The sequence below is a fragment of the Vulpes lagopus genome, chromosome 13, assembly GCF_018345385.1.
Source record: "Vulpes lagopus strain Blue_001 chromosome 13, ASM1834538v1, whole genome shotgun sequence".
Taxonomy (NCBI): domain Eukaryota; kingdom Metazoa; phylum Chordata; class Mammalia; order Carnivora; family Canidae; genus Vulpes; species Vulpes lagopus.
Window position 1 is genome coordinate 8,415,905 of NC_054836.1, and position 21,166 is coordinate 8,437,070.

General features: G+C 39.7%; 1 protein-coding gene across 6 annotated transcripts in view; it reads left to right on the top strand.

The window, feature by feature from the left end:
• Positions 1–21,166, top strand: part of LRGUK (leucine rich repeats and guanylate kinase domain containing) — a 117,524-nt gene that overhangs the window by 35,026 nt on the left and 61,332 nt on the right. For all 6 annotated transcript variants that reach the window (XM_041728193.1, XM_041728194.1, XM_041728190.1 and 3 more), the window contains exons 6-11: positions 1,177–1,301; positions 5,293–5,436; positions 10,949–11,029; positions 12,815–12,901; positions 14,478–14,584; positions 18,285–18,404. In XM_041728193.1, coding sequence (XP_041584127.1) covers positions 1,177–1,301; positions 5,293–5,436; positions 10,949–11,029; positions 12,815–12,901; positions 14,478–14,584; positions 18,285–18,404 — 664 coding nt within the window. The remainder of the gene's footprint in view (positions 1–1,176; positions 1,302–5,292; positions 5,437–10,948; positions 11,030–12,814; positions 12,902–14,477; positions 14,585–18,284; positions 18,405–21,166) is intronic.

Genomic DNA, 21,166 nt, shown 5'->3' on the forward strand with positions numbered 1-21,166 from the left:
ATACACTGCTAAGTAAGCAAGTTGTGGGTACATTCCAGAACTGCTGAGAAGACTGACCTGGAGGAATTGGGGAATTCTCACTGGGTTATAATGGAGATGAAACTAGAGAAACAGGCTTTGCTTCAAGTCAGTGAAGAATTTGGAATTCGTCCTGTGAGAATTTTTTGATTGAAACATGTCCCATCAATATTTTGAAAAAATTAACCTGACTACAGTGTGTTAGATGATTTGAGGCAGGAAGAAATGGATGTTAGAGGTACCCATTGATACTAAAGCTGAATTAAATTGGCAGCAGAGTGAACTGAAAGGAAGGGAATGATTAGTGTTTTAGAACCCCCCCCCCCCAAAAAAAAAAGTCAACCTTGCTGATTGATTGGGTGCCCTGAAGATTACAAGTGGCCGAGAGAACTGTGGTGTCTTCATCTACTTGGGAGGGGAAACTGCACTGTGGTGGGCAAATGATATTAAACCCCGAAGTTTGCCAAAGAAATGGAGACCAGAGAGAGGGGAATGGAATTGGTTAAGTTGGGAACTGCAATTTTAGGTGACTATAAAGTTGGAACACAGAAGTTAAAATTTAAAATGACTAGAAATTCAGCACAAGAAAATGAAGACAGAGTTTAGGCCTCATTTATTTTAAAGGGAGAAGAGAAGCCAATATAGACAGAAAAGGCCATTCCTCCCTCTATCAGGGTATTGGTTCTTTACCACCCATTCGCCACAGATGACATCTCCCAAGCTGTTGCCCTGGTTATGACAATGATAAAATTTGGTGCCATTTCCTGCACAGTGACCCTGTATTCAGAAGTCCTGCTTGTGGGAAAATGTATGAGTTTCTCATGGAGATCGTTAAGGAACCAAGGAAAAATACTGCCAAGGAGGCAGCTTCGAGGCACCCTGAAATGTTTTTCCTCACTGATTAAATGAGTCACATATCAATGCAAATGACACTGAGCATACTCAAAAGCTGTGTCTTTAAAAAAAATATTAAGCAGTGCCAGTATTAACTTCTATAACGAAAAATTGCATTTCAAGATCTAGTGTTCATCCTGTGTTGGGCATGTATTACTGCTTTATTAATGCTGTTGTCTGATTTTTCTAATTGTCTGATACTGATTTTTTTTTCTTCAAAATGTTTCTAATGACATTTTCCTTAAACATAGTCCTGGTGCACAGACAATGAAATAGAGGAGATCAGTGGGCTAGAATTGTGTAGTGGCCTGACACACCTGAGTCTGGCCAAGAACAAGATCACGACGATTAACGGCTTAGGCATACTACCCATCAAAATTCTTTGTCTGGTGAGTCTAACCAAAAGTTATTTTTGATAGAAACTACTAGTTAATGTTTAGCAAGTAAATGGTAATTAGGATTTTTTTTCAAGTTCATGAAGAGTGCTGATTCCTTCATGAAAGTTACGGTCTCACATTTTGTTTGCTCTCAAGCCGTGTGTGTGTGTGTGTGTGTGTGTGTGTGTGTGTGTGTGTGTGTTGGATCAATATATTTCATGCAGTAATAAATGATTTTCTAATTTGGCGTCTAAATTCAATTTTTTTAAAAGATAATATTTATTGCTGTTAACTCTTTATTCTCAAAACACAAGATGTTCTCTGGGCACTGAATTTTCACAGCCCTTTTATATTCATATATGCTAGTTTCCCATTCTAGAAAATCAGAATTGATGCTGAGAATAAAGGAACAATTCCAATCAGAAACTTGAAATTATTAAAATTTTTCCCATAGAGAGAGGACTCTTCTTAAGCTGTATGATGTGCTCTGTGACTATGAATAAAAATGCAGGTAATTTATTTAAAAATCGGCAGAATTATAATAGTTCCAAAGATATATACAGTGCTTTTGAAATAACAGTATAACTCACTGATTTGGGAGCTGATAATACAGTTTGTAGATTATTCAGGATTCTTCTTCTTTTCTTCTTCTCTCCTACATCTTACCCGTGGATGACTTTGCTATTTCTTATTATATCTGTCACAAGGTGGGCAGGGAGGATTTCAAGCCATGAGGCTGGTAGTTTATTAATTTCTTATGTGAACTATCCCATAGGAGAGTGTTGAACTGCAATTTGAAATGACACATTGGGTTATCTGCAGATTTATGACATTTACAATATACTCTTCCCACCTTATGTAACGGCAGATAGCTGAAGGTTGGCTAGTATTAATTTCTCTTTCCTTGAGCTTGGAACTTGATGTGCCTTTTCAAGAGACTTCAGCCCTTACAGCGAGTTAGGTGAGGGCAGAGTACTATTTCCAGTACTGAGGACAGACCGGAGGTGTGGAAAGGTCTAATAGTTTTCCTGAGGTTTCATGTTTTCTGCCCACCGAGGCAGGTTAACAAGGCATAAAAGAAAATGAATTTGATAAGTTGGTTGGCAAATTTGAAAAGTATAAAAGTCATATTTTAAAAATTACAGTCATTTAAAGGAGTATCGGCAGTATGTACTACTCAGTTTATACCTCGTTAGGACCTTACCCTTCTCTTTACATCTCTCTTTGTATTGGCATTCCCATTAACTTTAAGTGGAGCATGGTATGTGGGAAGAGATATGGGGGTGTGCTTAGTAGGGAGAAAAATTGAACTCATGATTAAGAGGAACACATTGCACTTTTATACTAAGAGTTTGTTTCAATAACTAAACAAATTATCCATATAGGCAGTTCCATCTCAGGCGGCTTTTATAACAAGCATAAAAGACTTTTTTTCTACAAATAGATTAGGGGGATTGTTCCCAGTCCCTGCCCCATCACCCACGATGAATCAGAAAATATCAGACCATGCCATCATTCATTTCCCTTAAAATTTTTGATAATAGTAAGAGTTTCTTTTTCAAATGTTAATGAAACATATAAGGTAAAAAGATACACATTTGTTTCAAGAGTTAATGCTTTTATGTTTGAATTTGTGGAATTAGAAAACCAACTGCTTTGCTACTGCAAATAGTTCATTTCACATTTTTTGTTTTAGAGAAAAAAGAACAATTCGTTCTACAAATCAGTTAATTCTCTACCATCAGCTTTTACAATAAATGTGAGGGGGAGGATGTGGCTCATTCATGAGCTGTTCTCTCAACCACTTCTTTGAGCAAGTAAGGACAATGCATTCCACCCTTTACAATTCATTTTGTTTTAGTAATATCCATTTATTTCTCCCTTCCCATACTGGGGAGATGAGTATTTCCCATTTCATATGTTTAAGAAAGTAGCTTCTCTCTAAAGGCCCCCTTTTCCCTGCTAATCACGATTTTACAAAAAAGAGAAAGAAGCAAAAAGAATTCTTCATGCTGAAGCTGGATGTCCACTTTGAGGGGTAATATATCCTTTTTTTAGCATTGGATAAAGGGTTTGACTAGATGACTTTCAACTCAAATTCTGCGATTTGGAATATTTCCCCATTCTGCTTTCCTTTATGACCGTAGGCTAGCTAATTAAATGTTTCTATGCCTCACTCTACTCTTATGCATCTACCACTTTGAAAGCCATCAGAGACACTGTAAAGATTTATTATAGTCTACCTTCCACAGTTCTAGCACTTCAAAGTCCTTTGGGAAGAACTGTATTGTATATAAATTTTATATGTGGGCATATTTTAAATAGGATATTGAGATCTTATTTCAATAAGTTAAATTAGTATGGATATTATGTTAACTTTAGTGTAGTTTTTTCTTTTCTGTTGCACTTTCTAGAACTTTTTTGAGCTCTGAATAGTAGGAAATTTGACTTAACTTAGGCAAATGGGGGTTATGAGTATTTTTCCCTTCTGATTATGGAATTGTTCAAACATATATTTTTTAAAAGGGAATAGTTTAATGAGTCTCCATGTATTATCACCCAGCTTTGTAGATTATCAACATTCTATTAATATATTTTAAAGTGCTACAGAATTAAACTAATGACTACAAATCTTGCTCATTATTGAAGTGAAATCTTATGAAAGATAGGATGAAAATGAGCTCTTGCTATTAAAATGTACCAGGAAACATATATCAGGAAAAATATTGTAGATTGTAATTTAATTTTTCAGTTATGGGCTTATTAAAAGTATTAAAAGTTTAAAGATGGGCATTTTATGTCATTAATTAAAACCTCAAAATTGTATTTATGATTCCCAACTTAAACTAAAGGTATAATTTTACTGTGGCATGTTCTTACACTTCAAGGCTAAGGAATCTAAGGAATTGTATGTTGGAAGATGCCCAAGAAAATGCAGAACATTGTTGCCACTATAATTTCTTGTTTTGAGTCCATGGGGGTTGGGAAAGAGGATCTCTGGATCTTTGCTTTATGCTTCTTGTCTGAGAAGATGCTTATGTGTGAATTATTGAGGAACCTGGTTTAGTTACCTATGGTCGAATGACAAGCCACCCAAAGCGTAGAGGTGTGGAGAAAGTTTACTTGCTAACCATTTTATTAGGTAGCAGTTCTGCAGTCTGGGCTGGGTTCAGCAGGATGGTTCTTCTGCTGCTCTTGCCTCATTTGGTTCACAGATTGGCTGGGGGCTGCACTCAGTGGGGAGGCTGAATGGCTGGATTTTTCCACTTTTTCTAGTGTCAGGGCCCCTCTCCATGTGACCTCTTCTTCTCCACGTGACCTCTCACAAATCCTCTCCCAACAGAGTAGCTAGAGTCCTTACATGGTAGCTCTGGGCTCCAGGACATAAGAGGAGAAGCTGCCAGGCCTTCTAAATTCTTAGACTTGGAACTGGCATGTTTCTGCCATATTCTTTTGTTTAAGGCAAGTTGTAGGTCTGTCCTAGGTTCCAGAAGAGGGACCTGCACAAGAACATGAATAGCTCAAGCCATGAATTGGACTACCACAGCCCTCAGGATATGAAGTGATTATATTCAGAATATTTCTGAAAACCAAGGGTATGTGGGAATCATACTATTCCAGTGGTTTAACATGATGGTGATGAAAGAGTTGCATTAAATTTTGTTTCTAAAGATAAACATGGAGTTATGCCACCATCAGGCTTTAGGTAAACAATGTTAAAAGCTTACATTACCTAGCTTTTGTCTGTCCTACTTATTTGAACATTTGTCTTGCATTAACTTCTATGAAAATATTCTGAATCTTCCAGCATTAAAACTGTGATTTCTTTCTGTGGTGTATGTGTAAGTGTTTACAGAGGTTAAGTGTGGAAATGAGTAGGAGCAGGGACACAAGAATGGCTTGCTGATTTTAGGAGATTTGGGCAGCATCCAGAATGAAAGCTTGGCCTTACACTTTTTCCTACTAGAAGCTTTTAAGACATGATGTATTTTACCTATTTTAGAGCAATAACCAGATTGAGAAGATCACAGGTTTGGAGGATCTAAAAGCCCTGCAGATCGTGGATCTGTCCCATAATCAGATCAGTAGCCTCCAGGGCTTAGAGAACCATGACTTCCTGGAAGTGATCAACCTGGAGGATAATAAGGTAATATCTCACTTTATCTGTCCTGGTTTCAGTGTCTACATGAGAGGACCCATTATTGGTTCTCAAGGGCTGTCACTTGTAATACTGGCTTAGAAATGTTATTCTATTTCTTTTTAAACATCCAGAATGTATTCTCCAACAGGACAGACAGTATCGACAGGTAAAACTACAGGGATTTCAACACAGATCATATATTCACGCATTATTTGGTTAACAGTGAGAAAGGCTCTGGTGTGTTCTCTGTAACAATGTCCACTTCACAGTGGAAACAGATACTAGCATTGTGTTCAACTTACAATTCCAGGAGGAGAGGCACTACGGGGCAAAAAAATTTTTTGTATCCTGAAGTCAGGTGCAATAACACAGACAAACTTTTGATAACAGTCTTGATGTACTTTACAAATGTTATTCTAGAAGATCTCCTGAAGCAGTAGTTGAAGGAGGAGTATTTCATTCATTTGCTTGTAATAAACAGCATTCTTAATTTTTGAAAATCTGGTGATTCCTAATTAATTCTTTTACGGGTTTAAACTGCAACCAAGCAGACATGACTTTCAGAAGTGATGTGTTCATCTAAAATTTTTTGTAGACAGGTGATATTGGGAATGTCTTGAAATGTCAGAGCAGGGAGATTAGAGACATGGGAAAAGCCTCAGGCTGGTGTTGGTCCATGCCTGTCATTTAAAGAGAAGAGGCATGGGGAGTGAATTTCTATATTCTATCAGTAACAATAGTGTATGTTCCTAATCCGTAGGACTTGGGAATTGGACTGACTCAGATTTCCACAGCTGGATTAATATACCCTTTGTTTCACAAATTATATAAGTTGGCATTCACTCTTAATTATACTTTATTTTCAGTGAGGCATTTGTGCTCATAATCATGGTATATCTGACTACTTAAGAAATAATGTCTATGAAACAATTTTATTCTTTTTTTTAATTTTTTAAGATTTATTTATTTATTCATGATAGACATAAATATATATATAGAGAGAGGCAGAGACACAGGAGGAGGGAGAAGCAGGCTCTGTGCCGGGAGCCCGATGTGGGACTCGATCCTGGGACTCCAGGATCACTCCCTGGGCCAAAGGCAGGCAGGCACTAAACCGCTGAGCCACCCGGGGACCCCGAAACAATTTTATTCTTACTGAGTACTTTATCACATTTTTTGGAGACTTCATAAGGAAGTTGACTATTTCTTCTTGAAAATGCAAACTTTGGCCCTGGAAGAGACCATGATCTTAGCTGGAGTGAGATGTGATGCTGTGGAGACGTGTCTCTGTTCAGGTGTGATGGTTACTTGTCAGTCATGTCTGATGACTCTTTCTCCAATGAACTTGTGTCACCTTTAGTCTAAACGTCAATCAAAGGCCATCTTGAGGTCTGGGAAAAGTAGATATTTAATCACAGACAAAACCATTCATCTTTATTTTTACTGGATTTGTATATTTTGTCAACTTCTAAAGTTCATTTAACTTTTGTTCACTGTGCCACATGTCTTATGACATCAGTACAATCCCTGTTTTGTCCTGTTTTCATGAAATTTCCCTGAAAATGGTTCTCATATATATCCAGGGAATGTTGAAAAGATGGAATGCATACACTGAATCCCAAGTGAATGCATCTCAGAATTCAGGGGCAGGAATAATGCTTAATGGTAATAATAGTAATAATTAGAGTCATAAGACCATCTAGAGGTATTTGTTGAGTACTTGTGCACAGGCATTGTTCTAAGCACTTCACATCTATCATCTCATTTAATATTCATGTAGGTATACCCTATTATTGTCATATTTTACAGATGAAGAAACTGGGGCACAGAGAGGTTAGGTAACATGCCCAGAGTTCTGCATCTAGCAAACAGCACAGCCAGGATGCAAATATAGAATGGTTTGCCTCTAGACTCAGTGTTCTCAATGCTGAAGGATAATACAGTAAAGAAATGCTAATGACCCCTCCTTCAGAAAAGCAGACAGCGTAATGTTCCAGAAGAGTGCTTTCTGATAGAAATATAATGCAAGCTGTAAATGTCAGCCACATATGCAATTTTAAATTTCCTAGTAGCCACAATAAAAAAGTAAAAAGAAACGGAATTAATTTAGCCCAATACATCTAAAATATGATCATGTCAACATGTAATCTACTAAAATCATTGATGGAGGCGATTTATAACTGCTTTCCCATGTTAAATTTTTGACATTTGTGGTGTATATAGCTTGTATATACGTACATTTCAGGTCCTCCTAGTTATACTCCAGGTGTTAGGTAGCCATGTGCGGTTAGTAACTACCATATTGGATAGCGCTGCTCTAGAAGGACCTTGTGAATACGTATATTGTTCTCTTCCATTTCAAGAGACATTGCAAGTTACATTTGAAAACATTTAAGGGTGGGGGGGAAGGTAGGGGGTATCATTCAGCGAGTAAAGGAGATTTATAATTTTCAAATGTTAGAGAGACTCTGTTGAAGAAAAAGTGGCCATGTGTCCCAGAGTAGGGAATCCTTTGGGAACAGCTGAGTCCATAACAATAACATAATTCCCAGGCTTCCCACTGGGCAGGTTGGGGAGTAACCAACAGTACTTTGAAATATTCTTTGTGCCTTCCAAAGATTTCCTCAGGGATTTCTTCAGTACTCCTGAGAATACCATGTCAGGGATGGAAAATTTATTATGCAACAGAAATATAATGTAGCTGTTTGCTCCTACGATTAATTTGATGTTTTATCAGTAGCACTTTCATCAGTATTATTTACTTGGTTTTTGCTGCTGCCACATGTCTGTACCCTCACACGATTGTTCCAACATCTCTCTTAAGTTCCTTTGCAAATGTTGACCATCAGCTGGTGATTTGGGGGAGGCCCAGCACTCTTTATAGTCCTTGTTAGAGTTGATGTCATTTCGAGCATTTAAAACTTATCCTCCAAATATTAACTCTATTATAACCTCAGTCCTTTCTTCACAAGCAAGACTTCCATTGGAGAGTTACTTAGAGAAGGGTGTTTTACTTCTTTTAGCATCATTATTTCACAAATCAATCAGTCCATCAATTAGTCAAAGAAAAAGCCTTCACAGGCTGCTTTAGGTATGGATGCTGGGGCTTGGAGAGCATAGCCTAGGAGGAAATGGCAAAATGAGAGTCAGCTAAACTGCTCTCCCCAGGGATTTGGAGTAGACAGGCTGCTAGGGGTTAGGAGTAACCCACAGGGCAGAGGAGGTTTGGGAAGAGGGGCATCTGGAATCTGGGGATCAGCTGTGCCCGTGTGACATTCTCCACAGCAGACGGCTGAAGTTCCTTTTAAGAATCGAACCTTTTGGGGCTCTTGGGTGGCTCAGCGGTTGAGCGTCTGCCTTTGGCTCAGGACAGGATCCGGTCCTAGGATCAAGTCCCGCATTGGGCTTTCCTGCGAGGAGCCTGTTTCTCCCTCTACCTGTGTCTCTGCCTCTCTCTCTGTTTTTCATGAATAAGTAAATAAAATCTTAAAAAAAGAGTAGAACCTTTCTGGCCATGTTTCACTTTAAGCCATTTGGGGGTGCTGTACCCCTACACTACTGTAATGGTCTGTGATGCACACAACCTTGGGTCTTGGCATTTGAGAAGAGGACATGAGGGTGAGTCTGCTGTGGAGTGAGGTCTTTGGGGGGTGGGGAGGAGGAGGGCACAGGCAGGACAGCCAGTATCTGCTGAACATGGCTAATTATTCAGGCGTGGGATGTTGAAGTGGGGCTACCCCATACTTGCTTTGCTCTGCCCTTAACAACCTCTTACTACCTCTGGAAGGACTGGGAGGGTGGGGGGGAGTTGGATCCCTCTCATTTGACTCTCAAAAGACCAGATGACCCCAGCTGACATTTTAGTCATGATTTTGTCACCCACGATTATGCTATTCATGTTGTCTGCGACATTTCAACATCTTCCCATTGTCAGTTACCAGAGATGTCACCTGAAGGCATAGTGTTCCTATTATGGAACTCTACTATGACTCTAATCACATAATGATGGGAGTTTTAGGAATTTAGAAACAATGATCTCTCCAGGACTCAGTAAGACATGCTCACTGCAGGAAAACACACCTCCTCACATTTGTGTCGAGTCCAAGCACAAGAGCTGTGTGCTAGAGGAAAATCGATCTGTTGTTCAAAAGTTCTGACCAAGAAGTGTGAACCAAGTTTACTTTTGCATCTTCCTGGATGATGTAATGTTTTTTTAAAGAATCCTTTTATCTTGTGGAAGACCAAAATGCCATTCAAATGGATCTAGTCATTGTGTTAAAAGAGCTGTATCTGATAGAACAGCATTGCTATAGGTAGATTAATGCTTATTAATAAACATATAGAACTAATGCAGGTTTGATGTGGTGACTCAGAGTTTACCTTTTATATTATGTCTTTGAAAATGGCATCCCTTGAACATAGTGCATATGTTCTTCTGATTTAGCTCTAGGAGTGGTTTCATTTAGCTGTACTTTGTGTTTGGATAACTCAGGAGTTATCAGTGACTGCCTTTGGAGTGCTTTCACAATGCACACAGGAATGACTTGAGAAATATAGTGAAAAAGTGATTTTTGATTTTTTTTGTGAAAGTCCAATATCCACATTTGAAATAAAATTGTAGTTATGCTAATGACAGGAAATTAAAGTATAACGGTTTGTCTTTAGTGGGAAATTCATTCTGCAACCCAAGCTCTATCCTTGGGCAAATTAAGGAGCTGCCAAGCAACCTCTTGTCCCCTCACTTTTTAGAGTTGTGAAACATAACATACACAGAGAAGAGTATAAGACATAAGTGGGAGTTTAAACAAAAATTTTAAGTCGAATACCCGTGTCAAGAAATGTGTTGTATAATTTGTTTTTATCTTTCCTTAAAATAATTGTCTCCTATTGAAAAAACAGTAGAGCTACATGTAGTAAGAAATCTTTTTTTTTTATAAATTAATTTTTATTGGTGTTCAATTTACCAATATACAGAAAAACACCCAGTGCTCATCCTGTCAAGTGTCCGCCTCAGTGTCCGTCACCCATTCCCCCCCACCCCCCGCCCTCCTCCCCTTCCACCACCCTAGTAGTAAGAAATCTTCACCAGCCACAGATAGCCAGGCCAGCTGAGGCAGCGTTGGGGTAGGGGAGGGAGACTGGGAGCAGCAGGGGTAGGAAGGATTAGGGGGGAGGAGAACCAGGGAGTCCTCAGGTGCATTTTTTGTACTGTTTCTCTGATTCTGCATACAAAGTTACTTCTGCCTTAAAATAAGGATGGCTGAGCTGAGGAACAGCTCACTGTTCTTTAGCCAGAGAGGAAAAAAGAAAATGTGGCCATGTGTGTTCACATTTAGTGAGGGAGCATGTGGCAATTCCCTTGTTCTGCATTGGGAATACTCCTTAGGAGGCTAGATATTTAACACAGCAACTTCTAAAATAAGTTGAAGTTAGAAGATCCATCCTCACTCCTCTTACAGTGTTTTATATTTTTTGCTGTACAGTTTATTGACAATATTTTGTTTCTTTGATTAAACAGATTGCTGAGCTGGGTGAAATAGAATACATTGAAAATCTACCTCTCCTTCGGGTTCTCAATTTTCTAAGAAATCCAATTCAGGTGAGAGATTTATGAGGGGAGAGGGGTGAGAACATCCTTGGAATTCTTGTTCAGGAAGTACTTTGGATAAGGAGCATCAGGAATGTGAATAAATTGTGTTTACCTTCATTCTCCATCTCTGAGGAAACAATTAGGAGGTTTAGGCAAAGTAGCAGCTGTGCAGAGCCACAAGTGAGAGAGGAACCTGGGGTTCCCTGGAGGGTGTGCTCATCTCTGCCCCATCCTGGATGGTGGTAAAGACCTCACGGCAGAGCTGCTGACGCTGGAGCAATGAATGAATGGCCTTTTACCTTCTAGAATGCACGATGCTGGCAATGTAGACAGACTCTGGTTCCTGTTTCATAATAGGGGAGAGAAAGTCTAAGATCAGATACCTAAAGTAATTTGTTTGGATCTAGTTGTGAAATTGCGGTGTTGGAAAATGATCATAGAAAGAAATACTGTATTTCCCAAGGAGTTTTCACCTCTGGTGTTCAAAAATCCGCTCCATTTTTCAAGGCTCTCTTTTCCCCGCAGTTGATAGACCCTTTCTTCTGGCCTCTGTCCCTGCCTCTTTTTCCATTTGTCCTTCATTCCACTTTGCTACCTATACCTATACCCTTCACTTACCTTTCCAGAGACCCTTGAATTTAAATATATCTCCTGAATACCTCTTTTTTGTGTGTGTATCTTGATGAACAGGACTGGGCAAGCCAAAAAAAAAAAAAAAAAAGCAAAAATGAGAAATCAGATTAAAAAATAAGTCCAATTCTTGGTATAAAAACAGTGGCAGGCAGCTTAAAGGCATCTCTGGTAAAGAAAGGAGCAGGGCGGGATCCCTGGGTGGCGCAGTTGTTTGGCGCCTGCCTTTGGCCCAGGGCACGATCCGGGAGACCCTGGATCGAATCCCACGTCGGGTTCCCGGTGCATGGAGCCTGCTTCTCCTTCTGCCTGTGTCTCTGCCTCTCTCTCTCTCTCTGTGTGTGTGACTATCATAAATAAATAAAAATTAAAAAAAAAAAAAAAAAAGAAAGGAGCAGGGCTTACAAAATGGCCATCGATCCCCAGTTTGAGAGCTTGCGCGTGTGCATAAGCACTACAAAAACCCTTTCACACGCATTATAAACAACCCCAACTCGCACATGGAAGGACAAAAAAAGATACCTTTGGATGTTCATTTCATGTGCATTCTTATCTATGAAATGCATCATCCACTAATACCTTTCTCTTAAAGATGTAGCTTCTTAATACAACACTTTAATTATATTTATAAAAGCCAGATAATCCTAACATAGCAGATGGTTGGGAGTAATGAGGAATTTGTTCTATAAATGAATGTTATTTATTAGTGTAAGATATTCAAAACGGTACAAGTTAATTCAAACTAATACAAAATAATACCAAACAAATGACAGAGTAGTCATAATGTTCATTATTTGCAATAATGAAACTCTTTGGAGTTAGAAAATAGGATTTGAATCCCTGGCTGTGGAATCTTAGGGGAAATGCTTCACCACTCTGAGGCTTAGTTGCTCTTTAGAAATGGAGATAATCATACCTGTTCTGCTTATGTCACAAGGAGATTAACATGCTCCCATGTTTGAAGAGCTTTGGAAGCTACAAGGCACAGCCTGCATTTGAGTTTATATAAGGGGACTGGTAAGTGTGAAGCTGTAGACACCTTGAGGGTGTGTCCGTGAGTGAACAGGGTAGAAGCCGAAACACCTGCCCGTGAGAGTGGCATGCTGGTGCTTGTTCCTGTGGGAAAGGAAGGCAATTGAATATTCCTCTTGATATTTTAAATAGGAAAAAGCTGAATATTGGTTCTTCGTGATTTTTATGCTCCTACGATTAACAGAATTAGATCAGAAGAAGATCAAAGTGGAAGAAAAGGTATGTAAATTGTGTTATTCCATGTGTTTGCGAACTAATGTGCTCAAAGGCTCTGCTGCACGACCAATGTACCCCATAAGTGGCACACGTGACAATATGTGAATGAACTGTTTGTTTAGGGAGTGTTCCCTTAGTCTGTGGTTTAACCCCCTGAAAAGCTGAGCATCAGCACCCACGCAGCAAAGGCACTGCCCTTGCGCAACGAACAGACCGGCCACGGGGACAGAAGCTGCACTCCCCGTCTGTGCAGGCAGCAGCACGATGGCAGTCTTTTAGCTTGGATGACTGTCATCTTTGGAGGGAGTGTGATTCTCTATGTGTTGCTCTAAATATTCATTTAATAATGACATTTATTATCATGTCACTGTACATATAATCAGAAGGCACTCAAATAATTATCTCAGTATTTTAAATCCTTAATTGTGCTCTTTAAAGTCATGACCCACCCCACCCCCCCACCGACACATCGTTCCAGAGTAACTGGACCTTAAGTGCTAGCATCTTCCCCTCTGCCACTGTACCTTTGGCGATGCTTTCTCTTGCGTTTAGTGACTGGTGACAGCTGGAATCTCCACTAACGAGGGATTTCATACACTAAATGCAAATTTGAGATGAGCATGAAAATAGGGATAAGCACGTAGAGGGGCAGATATTCCATTTCACACATGCCTGTCTGAAATTGCAGTTAAAAATAGTTGCAGATGCTAGTGCGTTATTACTCTCCAACTCAGAGGCACTTGCTAGATTTCTCTATTTCTCTTTATCTTTAGCATTTTGCACAGGGAATGCAATTCAAAAGCCTGCACTAGGGATGCCTGGGTGGCTCAATGGTTGAGCATCTGCCTTCGGCTCAGGACATGATCCCGGGTCTTGGGATTGAGTCCTGCATCCCCTGTAGGGAGCCTGCTTCTCCCTCTGCCTATGTCTCTGCCTCTCACTCTGTGTCTCTCATGAATAAATAAATAAAATCTTAAAAAAATAAAAATCCCACATTGAGTAAAGGTGTGGTACACAAAGATAACGTATGTAGAGGGGTGACAAGGACATGTGGATAGAGAAGTGTACATGATGGGGGAAAGACTCCTCTCTTTAAACACAGGAAACTCTGCTGAAAAATGAGGAGGTTTGGATAGCATCTGATATCATTGGGAGAGTTCCTGGTGAGATGGGATGAGGAACATATCCCTCCATATCAATGACCCAGAATTTGGAACTATGTATTTTATCCCTTCCTCTCATACCAAAAGTGGGAATGTTTACTATATTATAAGTAATCTTGGGCTTGAGAGGTTTTGTTTTTGCTTCTTTCCTCCCAAACCAGGGAGCATAAAGAAGTAGGGGACCCAGAGACTCCAGCTCCACATTTTCAGATAATTTTTTTCATATTTTCAGATAATAATCATTATTTGGGTTTTAGGAAAGTTAGAGTAGACATAAAGACTGAGTACAAAAGGTCTGAAATTACTTTCCAGACCTGGTTGCACGTCCAGAAAGTTTCACGACAGAAAACCTAAGACTTGTCTTCTCTTAAGAAATGAACCATGTTTTCCCTCTTGTATTTCTAATTCTGGAAAAGGTTGCAGCAGTGAATAGATACGACCCTCCCCCAGAAGTGGTCGCAGCCCAGGATCACCTGACCCATGTCGTCAACAGTGTGATGCAGCCACAGAGGATCTTTGACAGGTATTCGTGAGGGATCCCCAGGGTAGAACTCAGGAGGGCAGGCCCAGGACAACTTCCTCATCTTCCCTAGCCTCTGCTCTGTGACTCACCCCTCTCTTGCCTTCTCTGGGGGAAGGGTTTTTATTCGGCTATCTCACTTTTAGCGATTATCATCACATGCTTGAGCTTGGGTTTCATCACTGGTGTTTTCCCAGGCATTGAGGTGAGTGGATTCATCTTCCCTTTTTCATCCAGCCCCTTGAATGGTAGCTAGCCTGTGACATAGGACAGTGAAACAGAATATTTAAAAATAGGTCAACTTTCCTGCTGTAAGACAGAACCACAGACCTCTGCCTCATTAGCAGAGAACTGTGATGATTTCTGTCCGCTGTAAATTTTTCCTTAGCTAGGAGTGAGTGCTAGATAGCCCTGCCAAAGAGCATCCACGAATGCAGATCATGAGAGAGTCCACGGAAGGAAGCCCAACTAGCCCAAGGAAGACATGAAATAGTCTTTATGCTGATTGCACTGTGCCTGTGAGTCACCCAGCTTAGTTGAGTACGTGAACAGAGTCTCTCACCTCAAAGTTCAAGGACAGATTTACCATAGTTTCTCTGTTTCTTTTTAAACAATCTGTTGGAGCAGATGGCCATTTATGCTATAAGTATATTGCAGAAATTCTATCAATACCCAAAGGCATTTTAAAAATACTTTTAAAATCTCTTCGTTATAAATGGCTCCTCTTCTTTATGTGATATTTGCTTCTGTACTTCACATGGTTGGTTTCCCATAGAGAGCATATGTTTTATTTTGCATCCAGGACATGATTTTTTACATGTAATTTAATAATACAGACATTGACAGTTTTATATATTTATGGAAGCCCTTGAGGTGAAATGATTTATCATTTATTTGCATACATCTGGAAAAGCACGTTTGATTTAAAAGAAGGGCATTTATGTCCTCATTGTATTTCTTTCCAAGTTTATGAGATTGCTAGTTGTTTCATACTTTAGGGTACATTTATATAAAAATATGTATCAAAGAAATTTACAGCATTGTCTGAAAAACACGTATTTCTTCATCATGTGTAGCTATCGAGTAGACAAAAGCAAAATGGCCAAGGAGCTCCAGATGCTTCAGAATGGAGAGGTGCTTGGGAGAAACTCACAGAGACAGGGGCAGGCCTGCTATTGTTCTTCCTGGTCTGGGCCAGTAGGAAACCCTAACTCTTGACCTTGAGACTTTTATGCTGCGTAATTGGGGAGTTACTGTCCCTTCCTCTGGCGCAACTGGGTGAGGCTACAGTACTAAAATTGTACCGCAGTCATTGACCGCTTTCTTGCTCTCTTGTATGGCAAGGTTCTCTAGGCTCATCTTGGACAAGCCCTGTCCAAACTCTGGAATCAACCACTTCTCCTAGAAGCCCTGGTTTGTTTTAGTGAGAAGAGGTATCTCCCAGTCACAATATGTGCTAGAGGGAATCATTGCTACCTAGTTGGTCATTGTTGTTAGGTTTTTTAGTAGACACAGCTAGGAATGCATTTCCTTCCTGTCATCCATCCATCCACGCACCCACCCTTCTATCCACCCATTGGCCTATTCCATCTATCCTATTTATCTATCTATAAGTCTCTATATACATCTATTCAATATGCTTATATCTAGCCTATATCTAGATAGATCTATCTGCATCTATTTGTAGATAGATGATAAAATATCTCCTGAATTCATATTGATATTTACCGTTCAATTTAAAGATGATAGTGGAGCTTTTAGTAATCCTTCTATTACTTCTGTATCCTCCTTCCCACATCGAAGACACAGAGGAAGATGAATTTAGAATATCCCATAATTATTTTTTTTAAAATCCCATATTGTAACACAATGGTATCAGTGCTAATACTCCTACCAACATGATTCCTGAAAACAGTGAAATCATATTTTGCCTATGTTCTTCCCATCACCTCCCCCCATTTTTTATTGTGGTTAAGTGTACGTATAACATAAAATTTGCCATCTTAACCATTTCAGAGTGTACAGTTGAGTGGCGTTAGTTATATTCACGCTGTTGTGCCGCCACCACCACCACCTGTTTCTAGAATTTTTCATCCCGCCTCCCCCAACTGCAACTGCCCACTGCCTGCTACTCCCTATCCCTAGAGACCTCGCATCTACTTTTTATCCCTGTGAATCTGCCTATTGTATGTATTTTATGGAGGTGTCAATCACCCACTTTAAAAATAGCGCACCATATTTCTATTGTCAGAACGTATATCCATCACACACTGTACTTCCTCCTTTGCTGTCATTTGGTCGTAGTTCTATGGATAACTGCATATTTATGGCTCACCAATAGCCCTTATATTAATGTCTCTTGAGTTAAGTGGGTGTGAAGCTTGGTCTCCAGTAGACTCCTTAGGATGGGCTAGAGGATCAATACCCCTTGAACTCTTTCTTGCATGTTGACAATATTCTCTCTCCTTTATACTTGAAAGCCACTTTTACTATATTTAAAATCCATGGCTCACACTTTTTCCTTGATCATATAAAAGATGCTACTCTTTTTTTTTGGGGGGGGGGGAGGCTGTGCAAAACATCTCTCAAAACCTGATAGACAATTTTCTTTCCCTTATAAGTCATGTGTTCTCTTTTTCTAGCTAAACAGTTTTTTTTTTTTCTTTAGAGTCTGGTCATTTTACTAGACTGTGTCTTAATATTAGCCATTCTGGGCTAATATGCTCAAGTATGCTGTTTACTCTTTCAACGTATGGTTCTATTTTTTTTATTTCAGGAAAATTCTTGAATTACAGTGTAATATTTGTTCCTTTGCTTTGGTTTCCTTTTTCAGGAAGATCTCCTTTGCCTATATTCAGTATTTGTCACTTTTAATTTTTTTTCTTCTTTAATCATTAAAAAAAATTTACTTTGAGATAATCATAGATTCACATGCAGTTGTAAGAGATTATACAGAGAAATTTTAGATGGTCCATATCTTGCCTAATTATAATAGAATATCAAATCCAGGAAATTGACATTGATACAATCCACCTACCTGGTCAGATTTCACCAGTTTTGCATGTACTCGTGTGTGCACTTAAGTTCTATACAATTTTATCATATGTGTAGATCATACAAGCACCACTACAGAAGAGTTTTGTCACAAGGATCCCTGCGCTTCCCCTTTAGAGCCACAGCCACCTCTTTCCTCTTCAACTCCCCTAAACGCTGGCAACCAGTGGTCTGTTCTCCGTCTCTATAATGTTGTCATTTCAATAATATTATACAAATGGAATCATTGGCTTTTTTTTTTTGACTTAGCCTTATTCCCTGGAGATTCATCCAAGTTGTTGGATATATCGGTAGTTCACATTCCTTTTTATTGCTGAGTAGTATTCCTTGTACAGATACACCACCATTAGTGTAACCATTCATCTCTTGAAAGACTTCTGAGCCAGTTCCATTTGGGGGCTATTACAAATCCAGCTATTATGAATACTGATGTACAGATTTTTGTTCATGTACTAGCTTCCCAGTGCATACCCCTCAGCTCTTCTGCTGCCCCATTACTTCCCCTTGCACAGATTCCAGCACCTGCATGTAGCAGGTGCTCCGTCACTGACTTATGTGTGACCATGATGTACACCTGGTGCCCTGTGTGTGTGTGTGTGTGTGTGTGTGTGACCACAGCCGGCCCGTCACTGGCTGCTCTGTGTTCCAGCACGCTTCCTCGTCTGGATGCCCCTTACCCCATGTTGGTGCTAGCTGGTCCTGAAGCCTGTGGCAAACGAGAACTTGCTCACCGCCTCTGCAGACAGTTTAGCACATACTTCAGATATGGGTAAGTTTGTGTGTTGGCCAGTAAGTCTGTAAAATGTTGGCACTATTGCTCCTTTTGGCTCTTAATTTTAAGCAAACTCAGAAATGTACAGAGAAAGCTCATCAGCTTCTCTGCTGTTTATTGCACTGTGATAGACACTGCATTTTGTTGTGCTGTCATCCTCCAAATGTTTGCCTTAATTCACTGACAGCTGAAATCACTCTCCAAGTTTTGAAAAATCCAAGTGTTTTTCGTGAAGCATGGTGGCATTGGGACATGGGATGTGCTGTGATGTGGGGTGGGCTGTTCAGTGTCCCCGGGGCCGCCTCTTCTCACCTTTGCTGGAACTCACACTGACTACAGCTCTGATTCCTCATATCCATGCGGGGCATCCTCTTGTGAGGCGTATTTCAGGAGAAAGGGAAGAAATGACAGCAAATGTTTTTCCATTCCTTTCCTTTCCCTCGGGTCAGCATTCGGTACATTCCAGTTTTCTGGAGCAAAGGTTTTGCTGTGTGATTCCCTGATGGTCCAGTTAAAATAGAGGAGAATATAAAAAAAATTGGGACCAATCAAAAAAAAATCTTCAGCTGGATTTACAGACTTCTTAAAGGTTTCTGGGAGTCATATTTAGAGTCACCACTGTGGTCTTTTAAACTGGTTTCCTCTTAGTTTTTTACCTATGGCAAAGCAATTATTTCTATATTACTAATGTTAGTTGGTGACCGGAGGAGGTGACTGTGAAGATATTTTGGACAGCAAGAAAAATAAATGCAAATTATTTTCTAATGCCTTTCCTCCCCTTAAGCTATACATGTTCAAACAATGTAAATACTATTTTTAAACAGGTCCATTTATTTAGATATCTAAAATTACATCCCTCATTTGAACAACTCTAGGATTCGACTATATAGAATGATTTATTCCCTAATATATTTTAAGCACCCTGGAGTAACAAAAATAAATTAAAACTTAGCATTGGAATAAAAAAGTCTAGAGTGAAAAAAAAAAAAAAAAAAGTCTAGAGTGCCATTATACCTGTATAGGGGTTCTGAACCTGTTTTAAAAGATAAGTGAAACACAATGAACGGAAGGTCAACATAGGGCAGAAAGGTGTGTCCTGGCTACTGTGTCAGTATGTGAACCTGGAACCTTTCAGCAAACCAGAATGCCGGGAACCAAGACTCTCTGTGATCAGAATTCCTTTCAATTAATTTGTAAAGGTTGGGAGCCAGGTCCTTCGTATGTGTTTGTGCTACATGTTATGGAGGCATGCTGGGTCAGATGTGCTCTTGGAGGTGTTTATTAACTCATCACCAAGATTGTGATCCAATCATCCTCTCTGTTCTCACCTGGATGGGCCTTCCAATTATCAATTTTATTATCCTGTCTTCCCCCTATTAGAATGTTTATCTACCATGCTTGTGCTTGGTTTATTTAATACTAATTTTCCCTATTCTTCTGTAAGCCCAAGGAAGGGATGTAGCAATGTCAGCTTTGCCCACTGTTCACTTCTCAGTGTTCAGTAGATGACTAGGCACTTTATACCTACATGAGAAATACCTGTTAACCAAGTGACAGATGGAGTGAGCGAATAGGATGAATGAATAAAGGGTATGATATGCAGCATTCCTTGGGAAATTACTGTGATAAGAAGCATAGGTGGTTTTCCCCAACTGCCATGGTGGAAATATGGAGAGATGGATGAATTCATTCATTTACCAATTCTTTCAATAAACATTTATTGAGTTCCTCCCATGTGCTAAGCCCCAAAGATATAGCGGGAACAAGATTGATAATGTCCTTGCCTTCATGAAATTTATTTTATTTATTTTAAGATTTTAAATTTTTATTTATTTATTTATTTATTTATTTATTTATTTATTTATTTATTTTTTAATTTATGATAGGCACACAGTGAGAGAGAGAGGCAGAGACATAGGGAGAGGGAGAAGCAGGCTCCATGCACCGGGACCCCAACATGGGATTTGATCCCAGGTCCCCAGGATCGCTCCCTGGGCCAAAGGCAGGCACCAAACCGCTGCACCACCCAGGGATCCCTATTTTAAGATTTTATATATTTATGAGAGAGAGAGAGCGGCAGAGGCAGAGAGGCAGAGACACAGGCAGAGGGAGAAGCAGGCTCCATGCCAGGAGCCCGACGTGGGTCTCGATCCTGGGTCCCCAGGATCAGGCCCTGGGCTGAAGACAGCAGTAAACCACTGAGCCACCTGGACTGCCCAACCTTCATGAAATTTGTAATCTAGTGGGGACCTCAGACCTTCAGTTAATGTCATGAACAAGACAGTAAAACAAAATCTTAAAACTAACTTCATGCCTACAACGTTACTACTACTGCTGCCATCTTTCTCCTCTGGATGGAATTACTGGCGAGTGTGGAAAGATTCTCCTAACTACCTTGCTACCAAGTACACACTCACCCGCCTCCCTCATAGGCTCAGAAGCCTGGTCCCGCATTACCTGCATCCTCACAAAGGCCGAGATCAGGGCTGGCTCAGTGGCACATCTAAAAATTCCATCAAGGCGTGGATCAAAGGTCATAGCATTGGATTAAAAAGAAGGTATTAGGTAGCTAGTAATTCCATCCGTGGAGGAAGTAAGATAGTACTACTTTGTCAACAGCAACTTTCTAATTAAAACAAATGATAAAACCAAAGCACATCCTCAGAGGCAAGTCATTGCTCTCATTTAGATTTTTAAAATTCATTATCCAACATAATTTTTTTGATTTTTTAAAATTAAATGGGGAAAAAGGCATGAAA